The sequence below is a fragment of the Anabrus simplex genome, chromosome 2 (genome assembly GCF_040414725.1).
Source record: "Anabrus simplex isolate iqAnaSimp1 chromosome 2, ASM4041472v1, whole genome shotgun sequence".
NCBI lineage: Eukaryota > Metazoa > Arthropoda > Insecta > Orthoptera > Tettigoniidae > Anabrus > Anabrus simplex.
The window spans coordinates 558,124,093-558,147,813 of NC_090266.1; the positions used below are offsets into that span (position 1 = coordinate 558,124,093).

Sequence of the window (23,721 nt, forward strand, 5' to 3'; positions counted from 1 at the left end):
AAGGACTTTGAATTACAGCACGGTAATGAAGTCTAGGCCCCCTTAAGTGCATTAATTGATCAAGCACGGACCTTATCATGACTTCTACATGCATATTCTAGAATGCTCAAATTCTTATGCCCTATCCACACACTTCTGACTTATTGCGTTAACACTCTGATTCCCAGACTGTGAGATTTACTGTACATATAGTATACTTAGATTACATGGTTAGAGACTTGCTCACTGAAGTTTTCAAATCGTTCAATACATATCTCTGTCCAGTCATAGCACTAATATTCACAACAGCTGTCATGTTTTAACACTCGCTTCTACCTGCACTGGTTTACTATCGGCAAGGCTCGAACTCGGGCACCCGTAATTCTCTCAGTACGGCACACGTATCATTCATAGTCAGAAACCAAGATGACCCGAGACACGTAGTACTGTAGGACAAATCGAACTTTGGAACTGCTGATTTACCATGTAAGTTATTCATACAATCACGAGAAAGAGACTGGCCAATATCCTTTCTGCATCAAGACAGCTCTGTATTTTTGAACAAGTGAAACTCGCACACCTCTAAGTGAATTTCAGTGAAGGTCCCTTGTTGTAATCTTCAGCCCTGAAGATGGTTTTCTGTGGTTTCCCACTTTCACACCAGGGAAATGCTTAATTAAGGCCACAGCTGCTACCTTCCCTTTCCCATCCTTCCATCTCCGAAAACGTTCAATGTGTTAGTGCGACATTAAACAATTAGCAAAAAGAAAAGAGAAGTCTTCAGTCCATCTGGTGAGATCGGGCTGCGTTTTCATCTAGTCGGTCATGGTAGACTCCATTGTGGTCCAACAGTGTTCCATTCTATCATTCCATATGCTTCCATCCCATGTTATTGTCCCCATGGCGTGTGCGCTAATGTGACGTCAGGCCAGTGAAAGGCTGTCCAATCCTTTCCTTGTCATATTAGCAGATATGTACACTTTTCAAAGATATTTGAATCTCTTACACACTACCTTTTGCTGCCAAACTAGACCCAGGAGATATGACACATCACTATGTATGTTTCTGGGAGTTGGAGTTTGTGAATGTCTCTCTTGTGCGATAATGAAGTCGTACATATGTTACGTGTGGTTTCAGTACGCCAGTGGGGTAGGCAAGCCAATCTATCACGGTGATGGTTTCCTAAGCCTAGATAAATGGAGAGGGTTGTGGCATAAACGACATCTAGCATAAAACTGTGCCAGAAAACATGGGTATGAAGAGAAATATATTATGGAACAAGGCTTGAATGTACATTGCAACCAACACGTGGTGGGATCGCCTTGCCTCTATAAAAAGTGAGCAAAGGCTACTGCATAATGTGTGAGTGCAGCTAGCGAGGCTAGCTCAACATGAGGCACAAATCGGAGACATACTATGAACTTGTAAGTGGAGACGTTAAACGTTGGAAACATGAGAAGTCGAAGACTGAAAGTGGCGGACCCAAGGGAAGGAAGGCAGCTCCAGATCCTGTGTATTCAAGAGATGAAATGGAAAGGTGAAAAGTTCAAAGAAATTGATGGAGGTTATAAGCTCCTTTAATTTGGTACCAACACAAAGAGGAATGGTGTAGTAACAGTTGTAACTACATATATGAAGGACAGTATCACGGAGGTCAAGAGAAACTGACAGGCTTGTGAATGTTAAGCTGGTTGTGGAGAACCTAGTTACTAACGTAATCATTGCTTGTGCACCTCAGGAAGAGGAGAATAATGACTTCTGGACATCCCTGAAAAAGCTGGGAGCTTGATCCCTGATGAGGAACAACTTGTGGTGACCAATTGGCCATGTTGGCAATGTAAACAAAGAAGTGTGTTAAAACCCACTTTCAGCAGCCCTAAAGATTGTTTCCCATTTTCACACCAGGAAGATGTACCTCAAGTAAGGCCACGGTTGCTTCCTTCGCACTCCTAGCCCTTTCCTTTCCCATCGTCACCATAAGACCTCCCTGTGTCCGTGCAATGTAAGGCAAATTAAAAAAAGAAGTGGAAAAAGTCCTAGGAAGAAATGTAGCTGGTGAAGGTATTCTGGATTTTGCTGTGGCTATTGAGAAGGCAGTTACAAACACCTTTCTTATGAAAAAATTAAACCATAAGGCTACCTTTGCAAGCGGAAGAAATGCCTCTCAGATGGATTATCTTCTTTGTAGGAGAAGAGATCTGAAAGAGATAAAACAATGCAAAGTCTTCTTTGGAGAGGTTGTAGCAACACATCATGAACTGATTGCTTGCCATGCTGAATCAGGAGTATAAAAGTAAGATCTAAAATTGGGGTGTGTAAAACGAAGTGGCGGAGATTGTAAGACGACGACTGTTGTAATCGCTTCTTTGGGTAAGTTTTAGCGTCCCATCTTGTCTGCCCTAGAGCACGAAAATGGAGACTCGAAAGAGGCTATGGATCAAATCAGAGAAGCTGGGAAGAACGTGCTCGGAAGATTGTCGGGTAAGGTGAAAGTGAACAATGAGACCTGGTGGTGGCAACCTGAAGTGCTGGAGAATATCAAATTCAAGAAAAGATGGGGCATATTTACATTTGGTGGGTAGCATGACCTGTATATTGAATTGAATTTGAATTTATTGATCATGATTTAGGTACTCTAAGAAAGAAGCCTGAAGATCTGTGGCACTAACAAACACATTGCTTATTCTGGTATGTATGCGGAACTAGAAACAGAGGAGGGACAGAAGAAGATATTCACAATTGCAAAACAGTGTGAGAGAGGGGGCGGGGTCAAGGGATTTATGCCAGTCAAAGCAGATAGGGATGAACGTGGTCATCAACTGTCTAAGGAGCTGGGACATCTTATAAAGATGGAAGGAATATTTCCAGAGACTGATGAATGAAGAGTTTGAGAGTACAGATTGGACAGTCATGCCAAAGCTTGAAACATCTGTGTACTAAGTGGACAGAACAGAAATAACTCAGGCCCTGATAATATATCCAAAGAAATGTGGGAAATCATAGGCAGTGTAGCAGTACTTATTCAGGAAGATCATGCAAACAGAGCAGTTGCCAGATATATGGAGGAGGAGTCTGCTAGTTCCCATCTGTAAAAATAAGGGAGATGTTGCCTTATGCAATAACAGCATAGGGATCAACTTGATGAGCTGCACAATGAAACTGTTGGAGGGAGTCCTTGAAACAAGAATCAGGAACGAAGTTGAGAAAAGTGAAGAACAGTTCAGCTTCATGCGTGGAGGAGGAACGATAGATGCTATTTTTGCCCTGTGCCAGCTGGTGGATCGTCACTATGAAGGACAGTAAGAATTGCACTGCGTGTTCATCGACTTGGAGAATGCACGTAACAGCAGGGTTCCATGACAGGAGATATGGAACTAACTATGGGATAAAGGAGTGCCAGAGAAGTACAACAGGATAGTCCCAAGACATGTACTGCTGTCAAAAAGTTTTTAAGTTCCACTTCAGATCCTGTTGCTGTTAGACGATACATGTGCTTGTAGATGTGCAGTAGAAGCATCGTGATCTGTGGTGTTTACAAGAAGTCATTCCATATCTCCTTCTCATAGAACAGCAGTAAAGTGCTCTCTTTATACATTTGAAGGTTGCAAGTTCTAGATTTATTCAGGTTATCACTTTTGTTTTGTTATTGTTCTTCAGAGATGTAAATAATATGAATGTTAGGTTTGGAACAACACAACTGGATAATATTAGTGTTAGTTACTTCTTATATTATTGCATTATACTATCCTGCAATGAAATAAAATGCTGCATGTTCTTGTAGTCCACAGTTGAAGCAGTTTCTGAACTGTGGTGTTTGAGTCATTCGATGTCTGTTTCCCATGGAACAGCAGTAAAGCTCTTGCTTAATGATTCAAAGGTTACAATGCCGAGCCTTGTTGAAGTTATAATTTTTATTTTGTTATCTTTCTTTAGCAACATAAGTAATACAAATGTTAGTTTTGGAACATCACAGGTACATAATACAAGTGCTTCTTCTTGTTATATTATTGCTAAAGGCACCTAGTTGTGTGGTGAAATTTTTTTGGCCAGGCTGAGTGGCTCAGACAGTTGAGGCGCTGGCATTCTGACCCCAAATGGGCAAGCTCAATCCTGGCTCAGTCCGGTGGTAGTTGAAGGTGCTCAAATACGTTAACTTCATGTCGGTAGATTTACTGGCATGTGAAAGAACTCCTGCGGGACTAAATTCTGGTACCTCAGTGTCTCTGAAAACCATAAAAGTAGTTAGTGGGACACAAAACAAAATAGCATTATTATTGACATTTTTTGCCTGATTTTGTCAATTTTCAAAAGTTATTTTGGTGTATTTTTGCTATTTTATTTTGTTAGTAATCTCACTAAATTTTATTTCCACTTTTCAGCAATAAAAGCTATAGCTGATAGCATATTTGCAGTAAAGCATTTTTGTTATTTTTACATATGTACAAGAAACATGAGTTATGCTTCAGCTGAAACCATATATTCAGAGCTCGATAGCTGCAGTCGCTTAAGTGCGGCCAGTATCCAGTAATCAGGAGATAGTGGGTTCGAGCCCCACTCTCGGCAGCCCTGAAGATGGTTTTCCGTGGTTTCCCATTTTCACACCAGGCTAATGCCGGGGCTGTACCTTAATTAAGGCCACGGCCGCTTCCTTCCAATTTCTAGGCCTTTCCTATCCCATCGTCGCCATAAGACCTATCTGTGCCAGTGCGACGTAAAGCAAAAAAAACAACATATATATTGACTATCAAAGCATGGATGTTTGAAAAAAATTTGACCTGCCACTAGCTTTTCAACGTTATAACATAATTGTCAATACGGATCCAAAATGAAATTCGTATCATGCCTTTGCTGGTGAGACGTATTGTTTACGCTGCACTATATCTTCTGGTATGGGCTAGAATAAATTTGTTACTTTCATTGTATTGTCTCAGTCTTATCCTTGGATTTGTTAACATGAAAGTGACCCGAGGTATGAGCAATGCTATTAATACCCCTGTTATGAATAGTGTGAAAATGTTGCTCATAGGCTCCGTTAGTTTATGCGTTTCAGTGGGCTTGGCAGACTGATAAGTAATAGCAACTTCCAGTTCGGTGAGGAAAGTAACGAGAAACTACCTCACTCCTCATTTCCCTAGTATGCCTCTTCAGTGATGCCTAGGCTATCTATGACAGCTGATGGTGGAGCTGTTGAGGATCAAACCAGCCTTGGAGGTGAATACCCAACATACAACACACATCAACTACAAACTAGATCCCTAAACATTGTGTATGTTCAAGATGTTCTAATGTTGAAAGTTCTCGTAGGATGGGAATTTATAAGATGAAAGACTTCATCATTTCCTAAATCACCTTTCATAATGCTTCTTGGATCAAAGAGTGCTTCCACATAATTTCGTCAATAATTTTGTTATATTACTGAAGGGTAAGTAGTTTTGTGTTTTGAACCAAATTTGTAAAATTTTTCAAAATGTTCATGATTTTATGCTTTTAAAAGTAGGTACCTCTAATTATTACATTATACTACCATGTGATGAAATAACATGAAAAGAATATACGAGAATTTGAATCTGAGATGTTGCCATCTAAATTACAATGTTCTTCCGACTGAGCTATGTGGGATTTACTTTGTGCTGATGCAATTCACTGCATTTGCAGAACCATTAAAACTTAACACTCGCTTAGATTATATTCTGATTCTTTTATAATTCAATACACATAGGTTTATTTCATGACAACAATATTATTTTGTAGTAGTAGTAGTAGTAGTAGTATTTAGAGGATACAGTTGCTCACAATGCAGGTCTTTAGGAAACAAATTACAGCTCTGGGTTCGAGATTATGAACTGTATTTTCTTTTAAATCTTTGGAATTTGTGTCTGAAAATAATATAGTAACTAATAAGACTCTAAATATATTTGTATTATTCATTTTTCATTATAAAATGTATATTTGTATCATTTTGAGAATTTTAAAGTTTTTTTAAGACCTAGGTAGAACCAACCAACCAACCAACCAACCAACCAACCAACGTTCTGTTTAGTTTTTGCAGAGGGAAATTGTGATCAGCATTGGAAAAGGGTTATCTAATGTCAGAGATCATAGTCGGGCACTTCCCAGTCTGAAGATGTCGTGCCTTCAGTTGCGTAGAACTCAGACCATATTTCTTTCTTTTTGGCTTGTAGCTCTGTTAACACGTTCACTGCGTATTAGCAGAGCTTGACATACCCGCCAACCTGAACAAAATATTTGTGTGGGACTCTTTAAAAGTTGTAATTATCGAAGTTTTGTAAGTTAGTAGGACGAGTTCTATCGAACTCGTGGACTTATCCCACTCACGCGCCTGGTGCGTGACTCGCACGGTGGTTGAAATCAAGAAGTAATACTGGTCACCAGACGGATCACGCGCCATGCGCGTTGGTAGATTACTGTGCATTATTTACCCCAGATAGCAAACAAATGCATAAAGTATGTTACAGACATAAATATATCCATATTTACACTTTTCTATTACAGAATTTGACAAACAAAAATGAAATACTTTGGCTAAATGTGTAGGTCCCGTGATGTTGAAGGAACCACATTGTCGGCCATCAGAAAAAAATATAAATAAAATGATAACATAAGCATCACAACGCAGTCAAAAATGATTACTACATGTCCTTTAAAGTTACTTATAAATGTGATGAGGAATAAATAACAATTAGAAGTTCTTTCGTGTTATACACATATATGATGCAAGAATAAATGACAATTATAAGTTCAGTTCTTTTACTGAACATATTGCTGTAGTGGAATTTATTTATTTCAAAAGCGGAACCACTCGTAATTCTCCTGAATAATTAATAAACAGAAAATGCAGTGTCTTAGCTCGCATTGAAGTGGTCTTGCTGCTCAAAGATCCCATAAATGAACGATGATGTATGACAGCTCTGGAGAGGAAATACGGGGGAAACGGAATACGCATGTGCAAATATGGCTACGGATTACGCATGTGCAAATATGGCTACGGATGAATCTGCTAGCAGACTGGACTTACACGATGTGCGGGATGACAATTAGAGCCTTTCTGACCATGTGGGAAACCTGTGATTTACATTTCCTAGCAACCGTCCCATGACGTGCTAGGCGCGCGCTCCGCACCTGCTTATAAAGTAGCGCATTGAACGTGTTAATAGCAGGTCTTGGTAGGCGGCTGTGGATTGTAGGCACATCTGTAGTCTTATATACCTATGAAGCAAGGTATAAAAGGACACTGCTGCTGGTTTGAGCTTCAGGTGATCCAGTCTAAGGATGGTTGTCGCTCTCGAAGGTCACTTCGAGAATCTGTATATTGTACCAGAAATGCTGGTTGAAAACAGAGTTCCCGATGTTTAAAGTCAAGTTCCGCGCCATGTGCTAACACCCAGCCAGCTACAAGCACGTCAGCTGCGAGCAACGTGGAGCGTGTGACGTCACGTCCTGTATCTCGGTCAAGACTAAGTTACGTCAGCTGGGAGAACATTCTAAATATTCTATCATTAATAACTCTTGTTTGGACTAGAGTACGAATAAATGAACAATGTCACCGTGTTAACAATTTTTTTTTGCCATCGTCCTAAGTTTGAAGAAAATCCAACAAAGATTAAGGGAGATATTTAATAAAATAGAATAGCCTCAATTCCCCAGAATCTTGTATAAAAGGGGAGCATATTTGCATGTCAAGTCAGTCAACTATGTGCCACAGTCGAGACCGGACGGTCAGCTGATGGTTATACACTGCCGTGATGAGTTAAGAGTTTCATTCTCGTCGAGTGTTTGAAAGTCTGCGTGATAAAAACTTTAACTTTACGACGCTTCGTATTGGACTTAGAAATTTCAACACCGCATGTGATACAGAAGTTCCACTGTGAATTAAGACATGCTAATTTTACGTGTATTCAAAGTGATTAACTATTTAGTGATCAACTCAAGTATAATGAGAACTTGTATATATTTCTCTCACGAGTGCAACTTTTCCCAGGTAATTATTGAATATAACTCGGTGTACAAATCCAAAGGTGATAGGAATTACAGTAGAACCTTGTTAATTCGAAGTTGTTGGGACGCAAAAATCGGACTTCGAATAACGTGATTTCGAATTAACTGCCGCTAACTCGAAGTTTAGAAATGCCAACCCCTGCTGCACCACAAAATATTCTAAGATCCTTTATAGCATGCAATCACCTTAATTCACAGTTAACCCTTTCAAATGCCGTAGGGAAAAAATTCCTAATTGTATCAAACAGTAGAACCTCGATAGTTCGAATTTGGTTAATTCAAAATGCCGCGTAATTCAAAGAATCTCTCGTTCCCTGAAACACGAGGTACAGTTTTGCATGTTATTTAAATTGTTTAATTCAAGATACGGATAATTCGTAATTCGAAGAACAACATCGGTCCCAGTATTGAAATTCAGACTTTTAATTCGAAATTGTCCTTCAATTTGTTAAAAATAATACTTTACGGCATAATTTGAATTTAAAATTCTCCGCGTCACGATAGAATGCATCTTCCGGAACGTGTATCTTTCCGCACTTTCACTTTGAGTTTGGTGTGTGTACAGTGTGCTTCAGAGTTGCCAAGTTCTATTGAAATCATAGTTCTTTTGTATTCGTCTAGTTGCTCATTTTACTTAAAGTTTTAGTGTGCAGTTATAAACTTCGAAGTTGTTACATTTTATTAATACTGTGTTTTAGTTTGTTACGATATTTTAGTTTAGGGCACGTGTGTTCCTTTTTTTTTGTGTTGCGATGGCTAAGCGTCAGTATTCTTCAAAAACACTCAGCGAGAAAGTGAAAATTATAAGAGAGGTCGACAAAGGACAAAAAAACAAAAACTGAAATAGCTAAAGACTTTGAAATTCCTGTATCCACACTTTCAACGTTTTTAAAAAATCGTGAGAGCATAGGAGCTCAGGAAATGCAGGGTAGAAATACAGCAAAGCGAATGCGCATTGCAAGTACAATTGATCGAGTGGTTTCGGCATGTTCGGGTAAACACTATCACTGTAGATGGCGAGATTATTAAGGGGAAGGCGAATGAACTGGCACTGAAGATGGGTCTTGAGTTTCAGTGTTCGAACGGGTGGATTCAGCGCTTTAAGGAACGGCACAATATCACGTGGCAGGCAGTGTGCGGAAAAGCCGAATCAGTGAACACTAGTGATGCAGACAGTTGGCGAGAAAACGTGGCTCATATAATCAGTTCGTATGCACCAAACAATATCTTCAACCCCGATGAGACTGCATTGTTTTTAATGCCGAGCCCAAACGGACTTCTTGTTTTAAGGGAGAGAAGTGCCATGGCTGGAAATATTACAAGGATAGGGTCCTTTGCCATTTTTTTATTCTTTTAGCTGAAGATGTTCCATAATTGGAACGAAACATGTTCTATCTATTTAGTATACATCTAGAGATTAAGCTAGATTATGTCATGTAAACAGTAAAACTGTTATAAGAAATTGACAATTATTGGAGTAATGGGAATCCCCTTATAACTTAACCTTAGTTGCGTTGAGCCAATACGGGACAAAATATGAGATTTACAAGCTGAAACTAAGCGAGAACCAATGGCTAAGGGCAGAGGAGTTCTCCCTTAGGAGGCTTGGTGAAGCCTTTGTTTAGGAAATGACACACAAAATAGCCAAAATGCTGCTGTCTTGCAGGGGGATTGCCAAAGGCTAAGGGAGATTATCCCGATAGAAAATCCTCTACAGTGTTAGGCCTAGCAAATCAGCTGAACAGAGTTGATAAATTCACTGCTTTCAAAACCAAAACAAGCCTTGCATGTAAAAGTATTAAAATTGTCAAACACAACTACTGTTCAGGCAACTCATGAATTTATGACGGCCAACAACCGGAAGTTCATCGGAGATGCAGGAAGAGACTGGCATTACACAGGAAGAAACAGCTCAGAATTGGAACCCTGAATATCCTCACCCTTACTGGTAAATGCGAAGAAATTATAGACCTCATGGACAGACGTGCACTTGGGATTTTAGGGCTGAGTGAGACAAAATGGGAAAGTTCAGGAAAGGAAACCTTACAAAATGGTTATATATTATACTGGAGTGGGAACCCTAATGAAGCAAGAAATGGAGTTGCTTTCGTTCTCCTCAAAGATGTTGCTGTGCAGGCCGACATCAGTTATATGAGTGGCAGAATTATTAAAATGAAATTGCGTGTTGGCCCGGTATTCCATACCTTTCTCCAAGTATATGCCCCACAGGCAGGCTGCCCTGCAGATGAAAATGATCAGTTCCTTGTAGATCTAGAGGACCAGATAAAGGAAGACAGGTTTTCCGTGGTTTCCCATTTTCATACCAGGCAAATGCTGGGGCTGTACCTTAATTAAGGCCACGACCGCTTCCTTCCCACTCTTAGCCCTTTCCTGTCCCATCGTCACCGTAAGACCTATCTGTGTCGGTGCGACGTAAAACAACTAGCAAAAAAAGCAAAAAGACACAATCACAGTTATGGGAGACCTGAATGCCCAAGTAGGGACAGATAGACAAGGCTGCGAAGACATCATAGGCCCCCATGGCTATGGTGGCAGAAACCATGAAGGGGAAAACCTGATAGACTTCTGTGCATGGAATAACCTGAGCATACAAAACTCTTGGGTTCAGGAGACAGCCATAAAATCACACGCTGCAGTTGGGATGGGAAGCAGAAGACAGTGATAGACTATAAAATAACTGATAGATGTGCTAGCCAGTTCATTACTAATGTTAAGGTTATTCCAAGTGAAAGTCTCGAGGGTGACCCTTGGCTTTTGGTTGCGCACACTGGGAACGTCCATCTGCAGAATGTCAAGTGCAAGAAAATGCCAAAGATAGACATGGTTGCTAGGAGAAGATGGGAAGAAAGAATACCAAAGAAACATCTCAGCCAAATTACCAGAAAATGAAGAAAAGAGGAGTAGAAGAGTGGCTGTCATTCAAGAACACTCCGGTTTCAGAAGCTGAATCACTGTGTGGAAAGACAAGTGCAATATGCAGGGAGAAAGAAACACCATTGTGGAATGAGAGGGTGAAAACTGCTGTGAAAGAAAAATGCAGCAAAGAAGAGGCTAGATAATGAAAAATATAAATCAGTCCACCAAGAAGATGAACTTCAGTACCTGAGACAGGAATACCGGAACAAGAAACTATTTGTGAAGCGACTGATTAAAGAAGAAAATGAAAAGTGCTGGGACGAGTTCACTAACAGGCTAACAGCAGACTGTGAAAGTAATAGGAAGTTGCTTTATAAAGTAGTCAAGAATAGTAGTAGTGAGCATGGCAATATCCTTGCACTGGAAACACATGATGTGAACTTGAAGACAGATCAAGGCATCAGAGAAGAAATGAAGTACTTCAATACTATATTAAATGGAGAAAGTCTTCAAAATGATATACTTCGTGATCAAAAGTATCTGGTCACCCCCAAAAGCATACGTTTTTCATCTTAGGTGCATTGTGCTGCCACCTACTGCCAGGTACTCTATAGCAGTGACTTCAGTAGTCATTCGACATCATGAGACAGCAGAATGGCGCGCTCCGTGGAACTCACGGACTTCGAATGTCGTCAGGTGATTGGGTGTCACTTGTGTCAGAAGTCTGTACATGAGATTTCTACACTGCTAAATGTCCCTAGGTCCACTGTTTCTGATGTGATAGTGAAATGGAAATGTGAACGGACATGTACAGCACGAAAGCGTACAGGCCGACCTTATCTGTTGGCTGACGGAGAACGCCAACAGTTGAAGAGGGTCGTCAAGTGTAATAGGCAGGGATCTATCCAGACCATTACATAGGAATTCCAAACTGCATCAGGATCCACTCCAAGTACTATGACAGTTCGGCGGGAGGTGAGAAAACTTGGATTTCATGGTCAAGCGGCTGCCCATAAGCCACACATCACGCAGGCAATACCAAACGATGCCTCACTTGATGTAAGGAGCGTAAACATTGGACGATTGAACAGTGGACAAACGTTGTGTAGAGTGACGAATCACGGTACACAGTGCGGTGATCCGATGGCAGGGTGTGGGTAAGACAAATGCCCAGTGAATGTCATCTGCCATCGTGTGTAGTGCCAACAGTAAAATTCGGAGGCGATGGTGTTACGATGTGGTCGTGCTTATAATGGAGGGGGCTTGCACCCCTTGTTGTTTTGCGTGGCACTATCACAGCACAGGTCTACATTGGTGTTTTAAGAACCTTCTTGCTTCCCACTGTTGAAGAGCACTTCAGGGATGGCGATTGCACCTTTCAACACGATCGAGCACCTGTTTATAATGCACGGCCTGTGGCGGAGTGGTAACATGACAATAACATCCCGACCTGAATCCTATAGAACACCTTTGGGATGTTTTGGAATGCCGACTTCTTGCCAGGCCTCGCCGACCGACAAAGCTACCTCTCCTCAGTGCAGCACTCCGTGAAGAATGGGCTGCCATTCCCCAAGGAAACTTCCAGCACCTGATTGAACATATGCCTGCGAGAGTGGAAGCTGTCATCAAGGCTGAGGTCAACACCATATTGAATTCCAGCATTACTGATGGAGGGCGCCACGAACTTGTACGTCATGTTCAGCCAGGTGTCCGGATACTTTTGAACACCTAGTGTGTCACTGAAGACTGCAGTTTAAGTGCAAGTGAGGAGCACAACACCAGCCAACATGGCTAAAAGTGGAGTCTCAGCTGAAGAACATGAGAAATGGTAAGTCCCCATGGTTTGATGACCTCGCTGCTGACATGATAAAGGCAGCTGGAGCACAAGGCATACAGTGGTTGTATAGAGTACTCTCTGTCATCTGGAAAGAGAACAGCATACCAGAGGACTGGATGAAAGGTATCATTATCCCCCTGTATAGAAAGGGAGACAGGAAGAACTGCAGAAATTATAGGGGTATCACTCTACTTTCTTACTCACTCACTCACTCACTCACTCACTCACTCACTCACTCACTCACTCACTCAAACTTCTGGAAAAGATCATTGAAAAATGAAATAGAAATATAGTTGAACCGTTACTGGAGGAGGAGCAACATTGGTTCAGGAAGAACCAAAGCGCTACAGACCTGATCGTTGCCGTGAGAATGCTAACAGAGTAGTGCTGGGAATATGGTAAGAACTTAGTGATGGTTTTTATGGACAACGAGATAGTATACGACAGTGTGCCTAGAGGGATAATCTGGGAATGCCTAGAAGGTACAGGTGTGCCAAACTTCCTGATTGATCAAGTAAAGATACTCTATCAAAAGTGCTTAAGCTGTGTCCAAGTAGGGGATGGAAGATCAGATTGGTTTGAAACCAAAAGAGGTGTCCAGCAGGAAAGTGCTTTGTCACCACTCCTGTTTATCATCGTCATGGATTGGATCATAAATTCCATCAAAGAACATTGCAAAGAGCCTAACACTCTAATATTTGCAGATGATGGTCTGATCTGGGGAGAAAATGAAGCAGAAGTACAGGAGAAACTAAATCTCTGGAATGGCAAGTTTAAAGAATATGGACTAAATATCAGTAAAACAAAGGAGCCTCCGTGGTTCAGATGGCAGCGCGTCTGCCTCTCACCGCTGGATATCGTGGTTGAAATTCCCGTCACTCCATGTGAGATTTGTGCTGGACAAAGCAGAGGCGGGACAGGTTTTCCTCCGGGTACTCCAGTTTTCCATGTAATCTTTCATTCCAGCAACACTCAATTCTCATTTCATAACATCTCTCAGTCATTAATAAATCACTTTGGGAGTGGTGACCCCATTGTACTAATAGCCTATACTTGATTCATTTCATTTCATCCCTGACCCAGTCATTGACTGGAAAACAGGTTGTAGGTTTTCATTTTCATCAGTAAAACAAAAACTGTTGAAATGACTATCAACAGGAAAGGCACAGATTCAAACATTTTCCTGGTGAGAACTCTGTTAGTCTGTTTCTAACTTAAAATACCTTGAAAGTGTCATTTCAGAAGATAACACAGTAAACCAAGAAATACTTAATAGGGCTCAGAAAACTTCTCAGTTTTATTTTCAAGTGAGAAATCTACTCTGGGGTGATAAAATACCACAGAAAGCAAAATTGACCGTGTTTTATTTGCGTTTAGAATTAAACCTCTCTCTCTTTCTGTTTGAAGCCAAAATGTCATTATAAATAAGGATAAAATCATGGTATAATAAATATATGAACTTGGTGTTAATAACTAAATCAGTCATAAAAGACAAAAAGAGCATTAAAAAACAAGCAGTAGGGTGTGTTAGAACGTACAATCTCATGAATACCAGTCCAACTCGTTACTACTATGCCACAGTAGTAGGATTCGGAACTGGTTCATTGTAACTATAGATATCAGGCCATGTCAATCAATCAATCAATACTGATCTGCATTTAGGGCAGTTGCCCAGGTGGGAGATTCCCTATCTGTTGTTTTCCTAGCATTTTCCTAAATGATTTCAAAGAAATTGGAAATTTATTGAACGTCTCCCTTGGTAAGTTATTCCAATCCCTAACTCCCCTTCCTATAAATGAATATTTGCCCCAATTTGTCCTCTTGAATTCCAACTTTATCTTCATATTGTGATCTTTCCTACTTTTATAAACGCCACTCAAACTTATTCGTCTACTAATGTCATTCCACGCCATCTCTCCGCTGACAGCTCGGAACATACCACTTACAGGTTATAAATTTCATCTTTTTTGTCCATATTGAAGATCTACTTGTGATACAAATTCTTATAATTTTGTTAATTACCACCTGTTTAATACAATTTTTTGAATAGGTGGTAATTAACAAAATTATAAGAATTTGTATCACATACCACTTAGTTGAGCAGCTCTTCTTCTTTCTCTCATTTCCTCCCAACCCAAACTTTGCAACATTTTTGTAACGCTACTCTTTTGTCGGAAATCACCCAGAACAAATCGAGCTGCTTTTCTTTGGATTTTTTCCAGTTCTTGAATAGGGTAATCCTGGTGAGGGTCCCATACACTGGAACCATACTCTAGTTGGGGTCTTACCAGAGACTTATATGCCCTCTCCTTTACATCCTTACAACAGCTGCTAAACACCCTCATAACCATGTGCAGAGATCTGTACCCTTTATTTACAATCCCATTTATGTGATTACCCCAATGAAGATCTTTCCTTATATTAACACCTAGATACTTACAATGATCCCCAAAAGGAACTTTCACCCCACCAACGCAGTAATTAAAACTGAGAGGACTTTTCCTATTTGTGAAACTCACAACCTGACTTTTAACCCCATTTATCAACATACTGTTGCCTGCTGTCCATCTCACAACATTTTCGAGGTCACGCTGCAGTTGCTCACAATCTTGTAACTTATTTATTACTCTACAGAGAATAACATCGTCCGCAAAAAGCCTTACCTCCGATTCCACTCCTTTACTTATATCATTTATATATATACAAGAAAACATAAAGGTCCGATAATACTGCCTTGAGGAATTCCCCTCTTAATTATTACAGGGTCAGATAAAGCTTCACCTACTCTAATTCTCTGAGATCTGTTTTCTAGAAATATAGCAACCCATTCAGTCACTCTTTTGTCTAGTCCAATTGCACTCAGGCCCAACAACATGCAACATTGCTTGTCTCCAAATAGTAGCAAAGGGATCCGAAGGGGACTTACCTTCACGAGTGTGGTCACTTTTTTTTTTTTTTTTTTACAGCTGTACACCAACAGCAGTACTTATGTAAGGTCAGGGACTGGAGAAACAAACATTTTCAGGGTTGAAGTTGGACTTCATCAGGGTTCAGTACTTAGTCCACTTCATTTTTGCCCTCCTTATGGACTCGTTATCAGAAGGATTCAGATCAGGAACCACTTAGCCAATGCTGTCTTCCAGCGTCATTGTATTGTGTACTGAATCATCCGGAGAACTGGATGTTTCATTGGAAAAATGGAGGTCTACACTGGAGAGCAGGGGCATGAGACTAAAAACTGAATACATGCCATGTGGAGGAACCGAACTGGTACATCTCTAAGAGAAACCTGTGCCATTGACAGAAAACTGTTAGATATCTGGGTTCAATGGTGCAAAATGATGGTAAAACAGGAGGTGAGATCAGCAAAAGATTTGAATCTGGCTGGTATAAAAGAAGAGCAACTACAGGCGTCATTTGTGACAAGGAGATACCACCAAACCTCAAGGGTATTTATAAGAGCATGATTTGTCCTGTCTTAATGTATGATTTAGAAATGGTGCCAATGACTAAAGCCTCTGAAAAAGCAGGGGGTGGCAAAAATGAAGATGCTGCGATAAGCATGCAGCATGTCAAGGAAAGATAGAATAAGAAATAAAACTACCATATATAGGACTGGTAAAGGTGACCATTATTTAACACAATATCAGGGAGTAAAGACAAAGATGGATTGGCCACGCCATGAGGACCGTTAGTACTATGAAAAGAAACATCTTAGATATGTATCCTCCCGGAAACAAGGAGATGTAGGGCCCGTAAGGGAAATCGGTCATTAATGATCTGCATTCCAGACTGTTGCCCAGGTGGCAGATTCCCTGTCAATTGTTTACCTAGCCTTTTCTTAAATATTTTCAAAGAACATGGAAATTTATCGAACATTTCCCTTGATTAAAATATTCCAGTCCCTTGCTCCTCATTGTATAAATGAAAATTTGCCCAAGTTGCATGGTACGTCTCAGCTCTCCATCTATTATTTTGGTTCTGTTAGCTTCCTTACATGAGCATTTATTTTCTTGGAGATAATAATAATAATAATAATAATAATAATAATAATAATAATAATAATGATAATAATCATTTTACATCCCATTAACTACTTTTTACGGTTTTTGGAGACTCCGAGGTACCAGAATTTTGTCCTGCAGGAGTTCTTTATTGTACTTGCCACTAAATCTACCAACATGAGGCTGACATATTTGAGCACCTTCAAATGCCACCTGACTGAGTCAGGATCGAACCTGCCAAGTTGGTGTCAGAAGGCCAGCGCTTTAACAGTCTGAGCCACTCAGCCCAGCTTCTTGGGGATTATATTGAGCCAAGTGTTGCTATCACTATGACCATTGAGTGTTGAGAGTTTCTCATGAAAGATAAGTGGAAAATTTTCTTCTTTTTGTACAGTGAGGATAAAATGTCCTCCTTGCATGAAAATGCTCAGCTCAGAATCTAATTTTTTGATAGAATAACCAGAAAAGTTTATACTTGAAAGGTTTGTGTGAGTGACTTGAGTACTTTCACAATATTTTCTTATCTTTCTAAGCCTATAGAATATTTTGAAGATTACAAATAACAAAAATCAAAATATAATGCTTTGTGTGTAAAAAATCTTATTGTTTAGATCTCGGTTGGTGAAGCATACTTGTGAGCTGTACTTGAAACATCACACCTATTATCGTATAGCTAATCTGGACGGAAGAATTGAAAATGCTGATCACCGTCTCACTGACGAAATCACAGCATTCACATCTTCAGTGGCTCACCTCTACTCCCATATTACTAAACCACTGTTTGACTGTCTGTTGATCGTAATGGCGTTGGCCAGAACCAGCAAGAAAATGGGGGCCGCAGTTCTTCCAGGTAATTGGCAGCTTCTTCACTTAAGAAGTTGGGAGAATAGTTTATTCTACATGATTTAAATATGTTAATTTATAGTCAAGAAGATACAATTATTTCCTGTAAGAGTTTTTTCTTGATTTTTTTCCTTCACAATTTCATATGCACATTATATTCTTTCAGTGAGACATTCATGAGGGTTGGAATTTTATTCTGAAGTTCTACTGCAGTTCGATCTAGTCACTGGCATTGTTAATACCTATTGTTACTAATGTGGAATTCATGGGCTTTTATTGACACCACCTGCGTAGTTCTCTGATTTAAGACACCGTGACTTTAATTTGTTCCCTAATATGAAGGGACCACTTCACAGTATTTGATTCTGAACTATTAGACATTCCACAGGTAGCAGAGTTTTCCATTCAAGTGATCAATGAAAAAGGCACTCTAACATCATCCTACAACTTCAGCATCACTACCAATAGGTATCGCACAAAGTTGGTGACTACATCAAGGGGCAGTAAAATTTTGAAACAGTTTTTTTATCTATTTATTCTACATTGACTGAGCAAATGTCATGGGATAGCAGAGCACTGATGCGCAGGTGTGTTGTCTGCGCACCATACGCCCCCTGTGCCAGCCGCAGTTGTATTGGAGACCTTGTGACCAGTGGCTGTGCGTGTCACAGGTATAACGTGGAATGTTGTCGTGAGCTGACACTGTTCGAACGGGGTATGGTGGCCGGTGCCCGACGGATGGAAAGTGCGATTTCGGAAGTGGTGCGGGAATTCGGCTTCACACGATCAACCGTGTCCAGGGTGTATCGTGAATGGTTGAATGTGGGTGTCACCGTCCACAACAGACGAACGACCGGCCATCCAGCCACCCTTGATGACCGTGACCGGCGACATCTGAGATGGATTGTCAATAGTGACAGACGGGCAACCGTGCAACAAATCACGGCCCAATTCAACACAGGCTATGGTAGACACGTCTCCCAGTGGACAATCCGTAGGAACATGGGTTCTATGGGGTATGGGAGCCGGCGCCGCACACGGGTGCCACTGTTAACCCAACGTCATCGGGCACAATAACGTGCATTTGTCGCCAGTCACTAGGGATGGACACTGGAACAATGGCATAACGTGATATGGTCGGACGAATCACGATTTCAACTGCACCATGCTGATGGGAGGCACCATGTATGGCACAGACCACATGAAGCGATTGATCCATCCTGCCTCGAAGGTGTGGTCCAGGGCGCTGGTGTCTCTGTTATGGTCTGGGGTGCATTTTCCTGGTATGGAATGGGCCCCCTAGTTGTTCTGGAAGGGACTTTGAATGGTACACGGTATGTTGAGCTACTTGGAGACCATCTCCACCTATTTTCGGCCTTCCAGCGCCCAGACGGTTCTGCATTGTTTCAAGATAACACGCCGCCACATCGCTCCCACGTCGCCCGGGAATGGTTCCAGGAACATGCAGCAGAGGTCCAACGACTGCCATGGCCACCCGGGAGCCCCGATATGAACCCTATCGAGCATATCTGGGATGTCCTGGAACGCAGGCTCCGTGCCATGGATCCTGTACCCATGAACAGACCAGCATTGGCGGCCGCTCTGCAAACGATTTGGAGTCGGCTGCGTCCAGAGGACTACCAGGGACTTGTCGACTCACTTCCACGGCGTCTCACTGCAGTTCGCAGGGCCAGAGGAGGCCCCACACGCTATTAGGTGACTATCCCATGACATTTGCTAAGTCAGTGTATATCTGTTATAGTTATATATCTGTCTAGCTATTGAAAGTTCAGTACCATGCAAAGTAATCTGATAAGTTTTCCAATAGTTAGAAATAGTGTGCTACACATTGCTTATTCTTAGATCCCAAGCTCTCTGTGCATTCTTTGCACTTTTATTCATTGGTTATTAATCTGTGTAATGATTGTTTTAGGTTAAAAGTATTTATTTCAATGTGTGTCACTTTCGAGGAATTTTGAGGTTTCCTTTAGTAATGCCTATGTCTTCGGTGGATATGACTCCCAGGAAGTGCAGTGCGATTTTATCATCATCTCAAAATACTTCCTTGGCACAAAGAAAGTTAGCTACTAAATTTGGTGTTGGTGTAGGCATTATAAATATAATTAATCAGCAGCATAAGCAGACAGGCTCAATTTCACTGGATAAAAGGGAAGGTGTGGCAGGTAAGAAACATCAGCTGATGGACATCTTTTCCTCAAAAAAAGTAAATCAAACTACAGGCCTACTGGCTCACAAATTGGGGGAAAGGGGAATAAATCTGCAGGTTTCTGATATTCGTCATTAGACTTGTGGCAGCTGGAAGGAAAGCCTGCACACCTGTAAAGAAACAACTTTTCTTGTAGGCCTGTAGTCATCAGGATTGGACAATGCAACACTGGAAGAAAGTTGAGATACTTTCAGTGTTGCCACCCTCCAAAAATGGATAAACTGTACAGAAATTCAAAATAAACCGTGTATTTTGTCGTAAAATCGTACAGTGTTAATATTCGCCCCAATATAATAAAATTCAATAGAATGCGTGCAATAATAGCATATGGCAATAATATCAAATAGGAATACTTAACTGAAACATATTACTAGATGTAAGAAAGTGTAATATATTTTCACTCACCATTAATCAATCATCAAGCGTGAAAACCTCTTCTTCACTATCCTGAACATCCTGGACTTGCGAGCAGGTTCTAGACTGTCCAGGTTTATTACTCTTGTATAGCGAATGTTTTGTTATGCAATGTAACGTCCTTATGTGGAGAAAATTCTTCACATGTAAACCCATTCATTTTTACACCTTGGGAAGCTAGCAAACACACACTTACTGTTGATGTGTTGAGTAGATATCTGTGTTTCACCTTAATTAAATTAATCTTGCTGGACACTCGCTCACAATCAGCATTAGGATGGGGTAAACTTATGGCTGAAAGTGCAGATTGGAACAACTTTTAAGAATGGAAATTCACCAGAACTGCCCTGCAACTTAAATAATTGAACCAAAACTCGACGGTTTCCCTGCAAGAAATTAAATGTTGCAGGAGGACAAGTGGCAACTTTCACCATTCATCATCAATTTCCCTAATCATATTACCGTTTTTCTGTGGAAACTAATTCTTGGCAGCTGTGTGAGCAGAGGTATTAATGTAGTATTCACACTTTGCTCCTCATTTGAAAATGCACTTTTTTGCATAAGGAGAGAAAGTAATGGCCACAGTGAATCAGGAAAATTATATCTTTCCTTCAATTCTGAGCAATCTATTTGCAAAAACTGTCTGGATCTGAATTAAAAGTATTTTTAATGGGCCTTTTTGGTTTCCAATTTCAGCTGTTTGAAGTGTCTGAAGCATGCCCACTCCTAAATACATGATAGTATCTGGGAGGAACTTCTCTCTCTTTCTGGGGTCAATTTTAGATAATTTTGTCTACATCACATATGACTTATTCGTATAGCACAATAACATATCCCTATATGAAGTAACCCTTTTTTTTATGGAGATCAGTTTTCTACCATTTTACTACTTTGAAAATACTCTTTGATAGTAGTGAACTTCAGTAAAACCCATTGTAAAAACTGATAAAATAGTTTTAGAAAGGAATCATTTAAGGAGCTGCGAATTTTGTCAGTGCTTATAAATCTTTCATCTAGATATTTAGAATCGAAGAACAACCTTGAAGCACGCCACTTATCAATAATTCTAAATATTACTACTGAATGCGATGATAGCCATCTCGTTTGAGATGGATGGAGCATTTTATGAATTGGCAGCTCAAAGGACTGAAATTTACACATCTGTGCTTCGCACTGGCTCCAAATACGTGCTAAATCTTCAACAATGCCTTGGGAGATACTTTTAAGCTTCACTTTCACACAGGTGAAGAGAATAGCAGACACATTTCATTACTACTATACCCGGACACACTTTTCTTAAGACAGGTCATCACTGAGTTGTTTGATCCCATCATTAAGTTATGCCCGTCTGAACCAAATCCAGTGATGTTCTCTAACAGAATTTCATATTCAAGTATAGAATTAACAATACTCGGGAACAAATTTTCACTGGTAGCACCTTTGTTGACTTTATTTTGTTCTCCAGGCTCATAAGTATTACTGAGATTCCAAAATTTGCTTCGTATTCTGTTGGATTCTCATCAAAATATCTAACGATACAAAAAGTCTTTACTCTTCCTATATTGGTTGATTGGTTTGTTAATACACTGAATTGTACAGATTTAATTGTCTTTGCAAGGTCCTGTTCATGGTTTTTCCCAATCACATTTCTTACAATGGCCGTACATTTGGTCTCCTTTACAATTTTGTCCTTAACCATTAGGAACAAAAGAGGTGACAGAACATTCCCCTTCCTTAGTCCAGTTTCATTTCTAACTCATTCTGTCTTTCCAGCTGGAGTCTGTACGCTGTTGACACAGTTATACATTGCTTGCACCATTTCTAGATTTTGTGTACCCAGTTCTTTTTGAGTATGATTTCCCAAATCTTCTCCATGGGAACACTGTCATATGCCTTCGTTAGATCTACACACACTTTTTTTTGCCCTTCTTAAATACAGGTATTATTCGCTTTCCCCAGACTTCTGGCACACGTTTCTGTCTCCATATGCACTTTAACAATCTGTACATCCATTTTAGACCTAGAGGTCCAGCAGCGTTTATCTTTTCCATACTGATTTCATCCATCCCTGGTGCCGTCCCCATTTTAATTTTACGGAGTGCTAATTCCACCTCTAACATAGTTATATCGTCTTCTACTGTTGAGTCATCACACCATCTTCTCTGCACAATTTGTCGCATTTAACAGCCTTCCATCTTCTCTTCATTTCTTCTGAAAGAAGCTTTGTGTAAAATCTTTCTTCCTACTACTTTGTATAATTCCATACAGCATTCTTTTACCACCAGCTCCATCCGTTTCAATTTTTCATGCAAATTCTTCCAAACTTATCTTCTCTTACCTGTTTCTTACATTTCCTTTTATTATCAAGATACTTCCTTTTGCTTTCTTCTTATCTCTATTCCATTCTTGCCATGCTTTCTTCTTTTCTGTCGTTGCTTTTCTCACCATCTCATTCCACCACAGCCTCTCCTTTTCTTTCAGTCTCATCGATGTACTACTACTACTACTACTACTACTACTACTACTACTACTACTACTACTACTACTACTACTACTACATTTGAAATATTTGGGCAGGAGCAAGTGACACCCACCCCCACCCAACCAAGTTTTGTCTATTGTTATGCCTTAAAATTTTGAACACCAGGGCATTAGTTTTTGGTAGGAACTGCATCACTGCCAAAGGTGTTTAAAAATTTTTTAATTCAGTTTGCTTCTATGTATCTATGTGAGAACGAGTTTTCATCACTATCTAGAATAAAAACGAAGTACAGATTTGATGTAGGTGCTGATCTCAGATTTAAGCACACCAGCATATATCCAGATATTGAACAACTGTGCAAAGGTCATTGGGCTCATCCATCTCATTAACGCACTCGCTTCTGGTTTAACAGTCCAGCACGTTCGCTTAGAAATCAGATTTAAATTGCCCTCAACATGAGTTGTGCCCTATGCTGCACCCAGGGGTAATAGGAATTAAGTCAACATGAGTAAGTCATCCGGTCAGAGCTACTGTACCCTGCTCTAAAATAAATGCCATGAATTGAACAGCAACCCCCCCCTCCCCCCGCCACCTGTGGGTCGGGGACACAGACGAAGAATACACGTACAGTATCCCTGCCTGTCGCAAGAGGCGACTAAAAGGGGCGTCCAAGGGATGATCGAATTAGAACCATGAGACTACTTGTAATTAGTACCGCCGGGCTGAGTGGCTCAGACGGTTAAGGCGCTGGCCTTCTAACCCCAACTTGGTAGGTTTGATCCTGGCTCAGTCCATTGGTATTTGAAGGTGCTCAAACACGACAGCCTCGTGTTGGTAGATTTACTGGCACGTAAAAGAACTCCTGCGGGACTAAATTCCGGCACCTCGGCATCTCCGAAGACCGTAAAAGTAGTTAGTGGGATGTAAAGCAAATAACATTATTATTGTAATTAGTACCACCATGCAGGGAACACAATGTGTCGCTTTTACTTGCGCATAGTACCACTATGTTAGGTACATAATAGGTTTGTGATTGGTAGTG

The 23,721-nt window shown here is 40.5% G+C and overlaps 1 protein-coding gene across 2 annotated transcripts in view; it reads left to right on the forward strand.

The window, feature by feature from the left end:
- Abcd1 (ATP binding cassette subfamily D) overlaps nt 1–23,721 on the forward strand; it is a 349,165-nt gene that overhangs the window by 72,937 nt on the left and 252,507 nt on the right. Inside the window, exon 3 of one of the 2 annotated variants that reach the window (XM_067140944.2) lies at nt 17,325–17,563. The exons of the other annotated variant lie outside the window; for it this stretch is intronic. Within the exon in view, the coding sequence (XP_066997045.2) occupies nt 17,325–17,563 (239 nt within the window). The remainder of the gene's footprint in view (nt 1–17,324; nt 17,564–23,721) is intronic. 2 annotated transcript variants of the gene reach the window in all.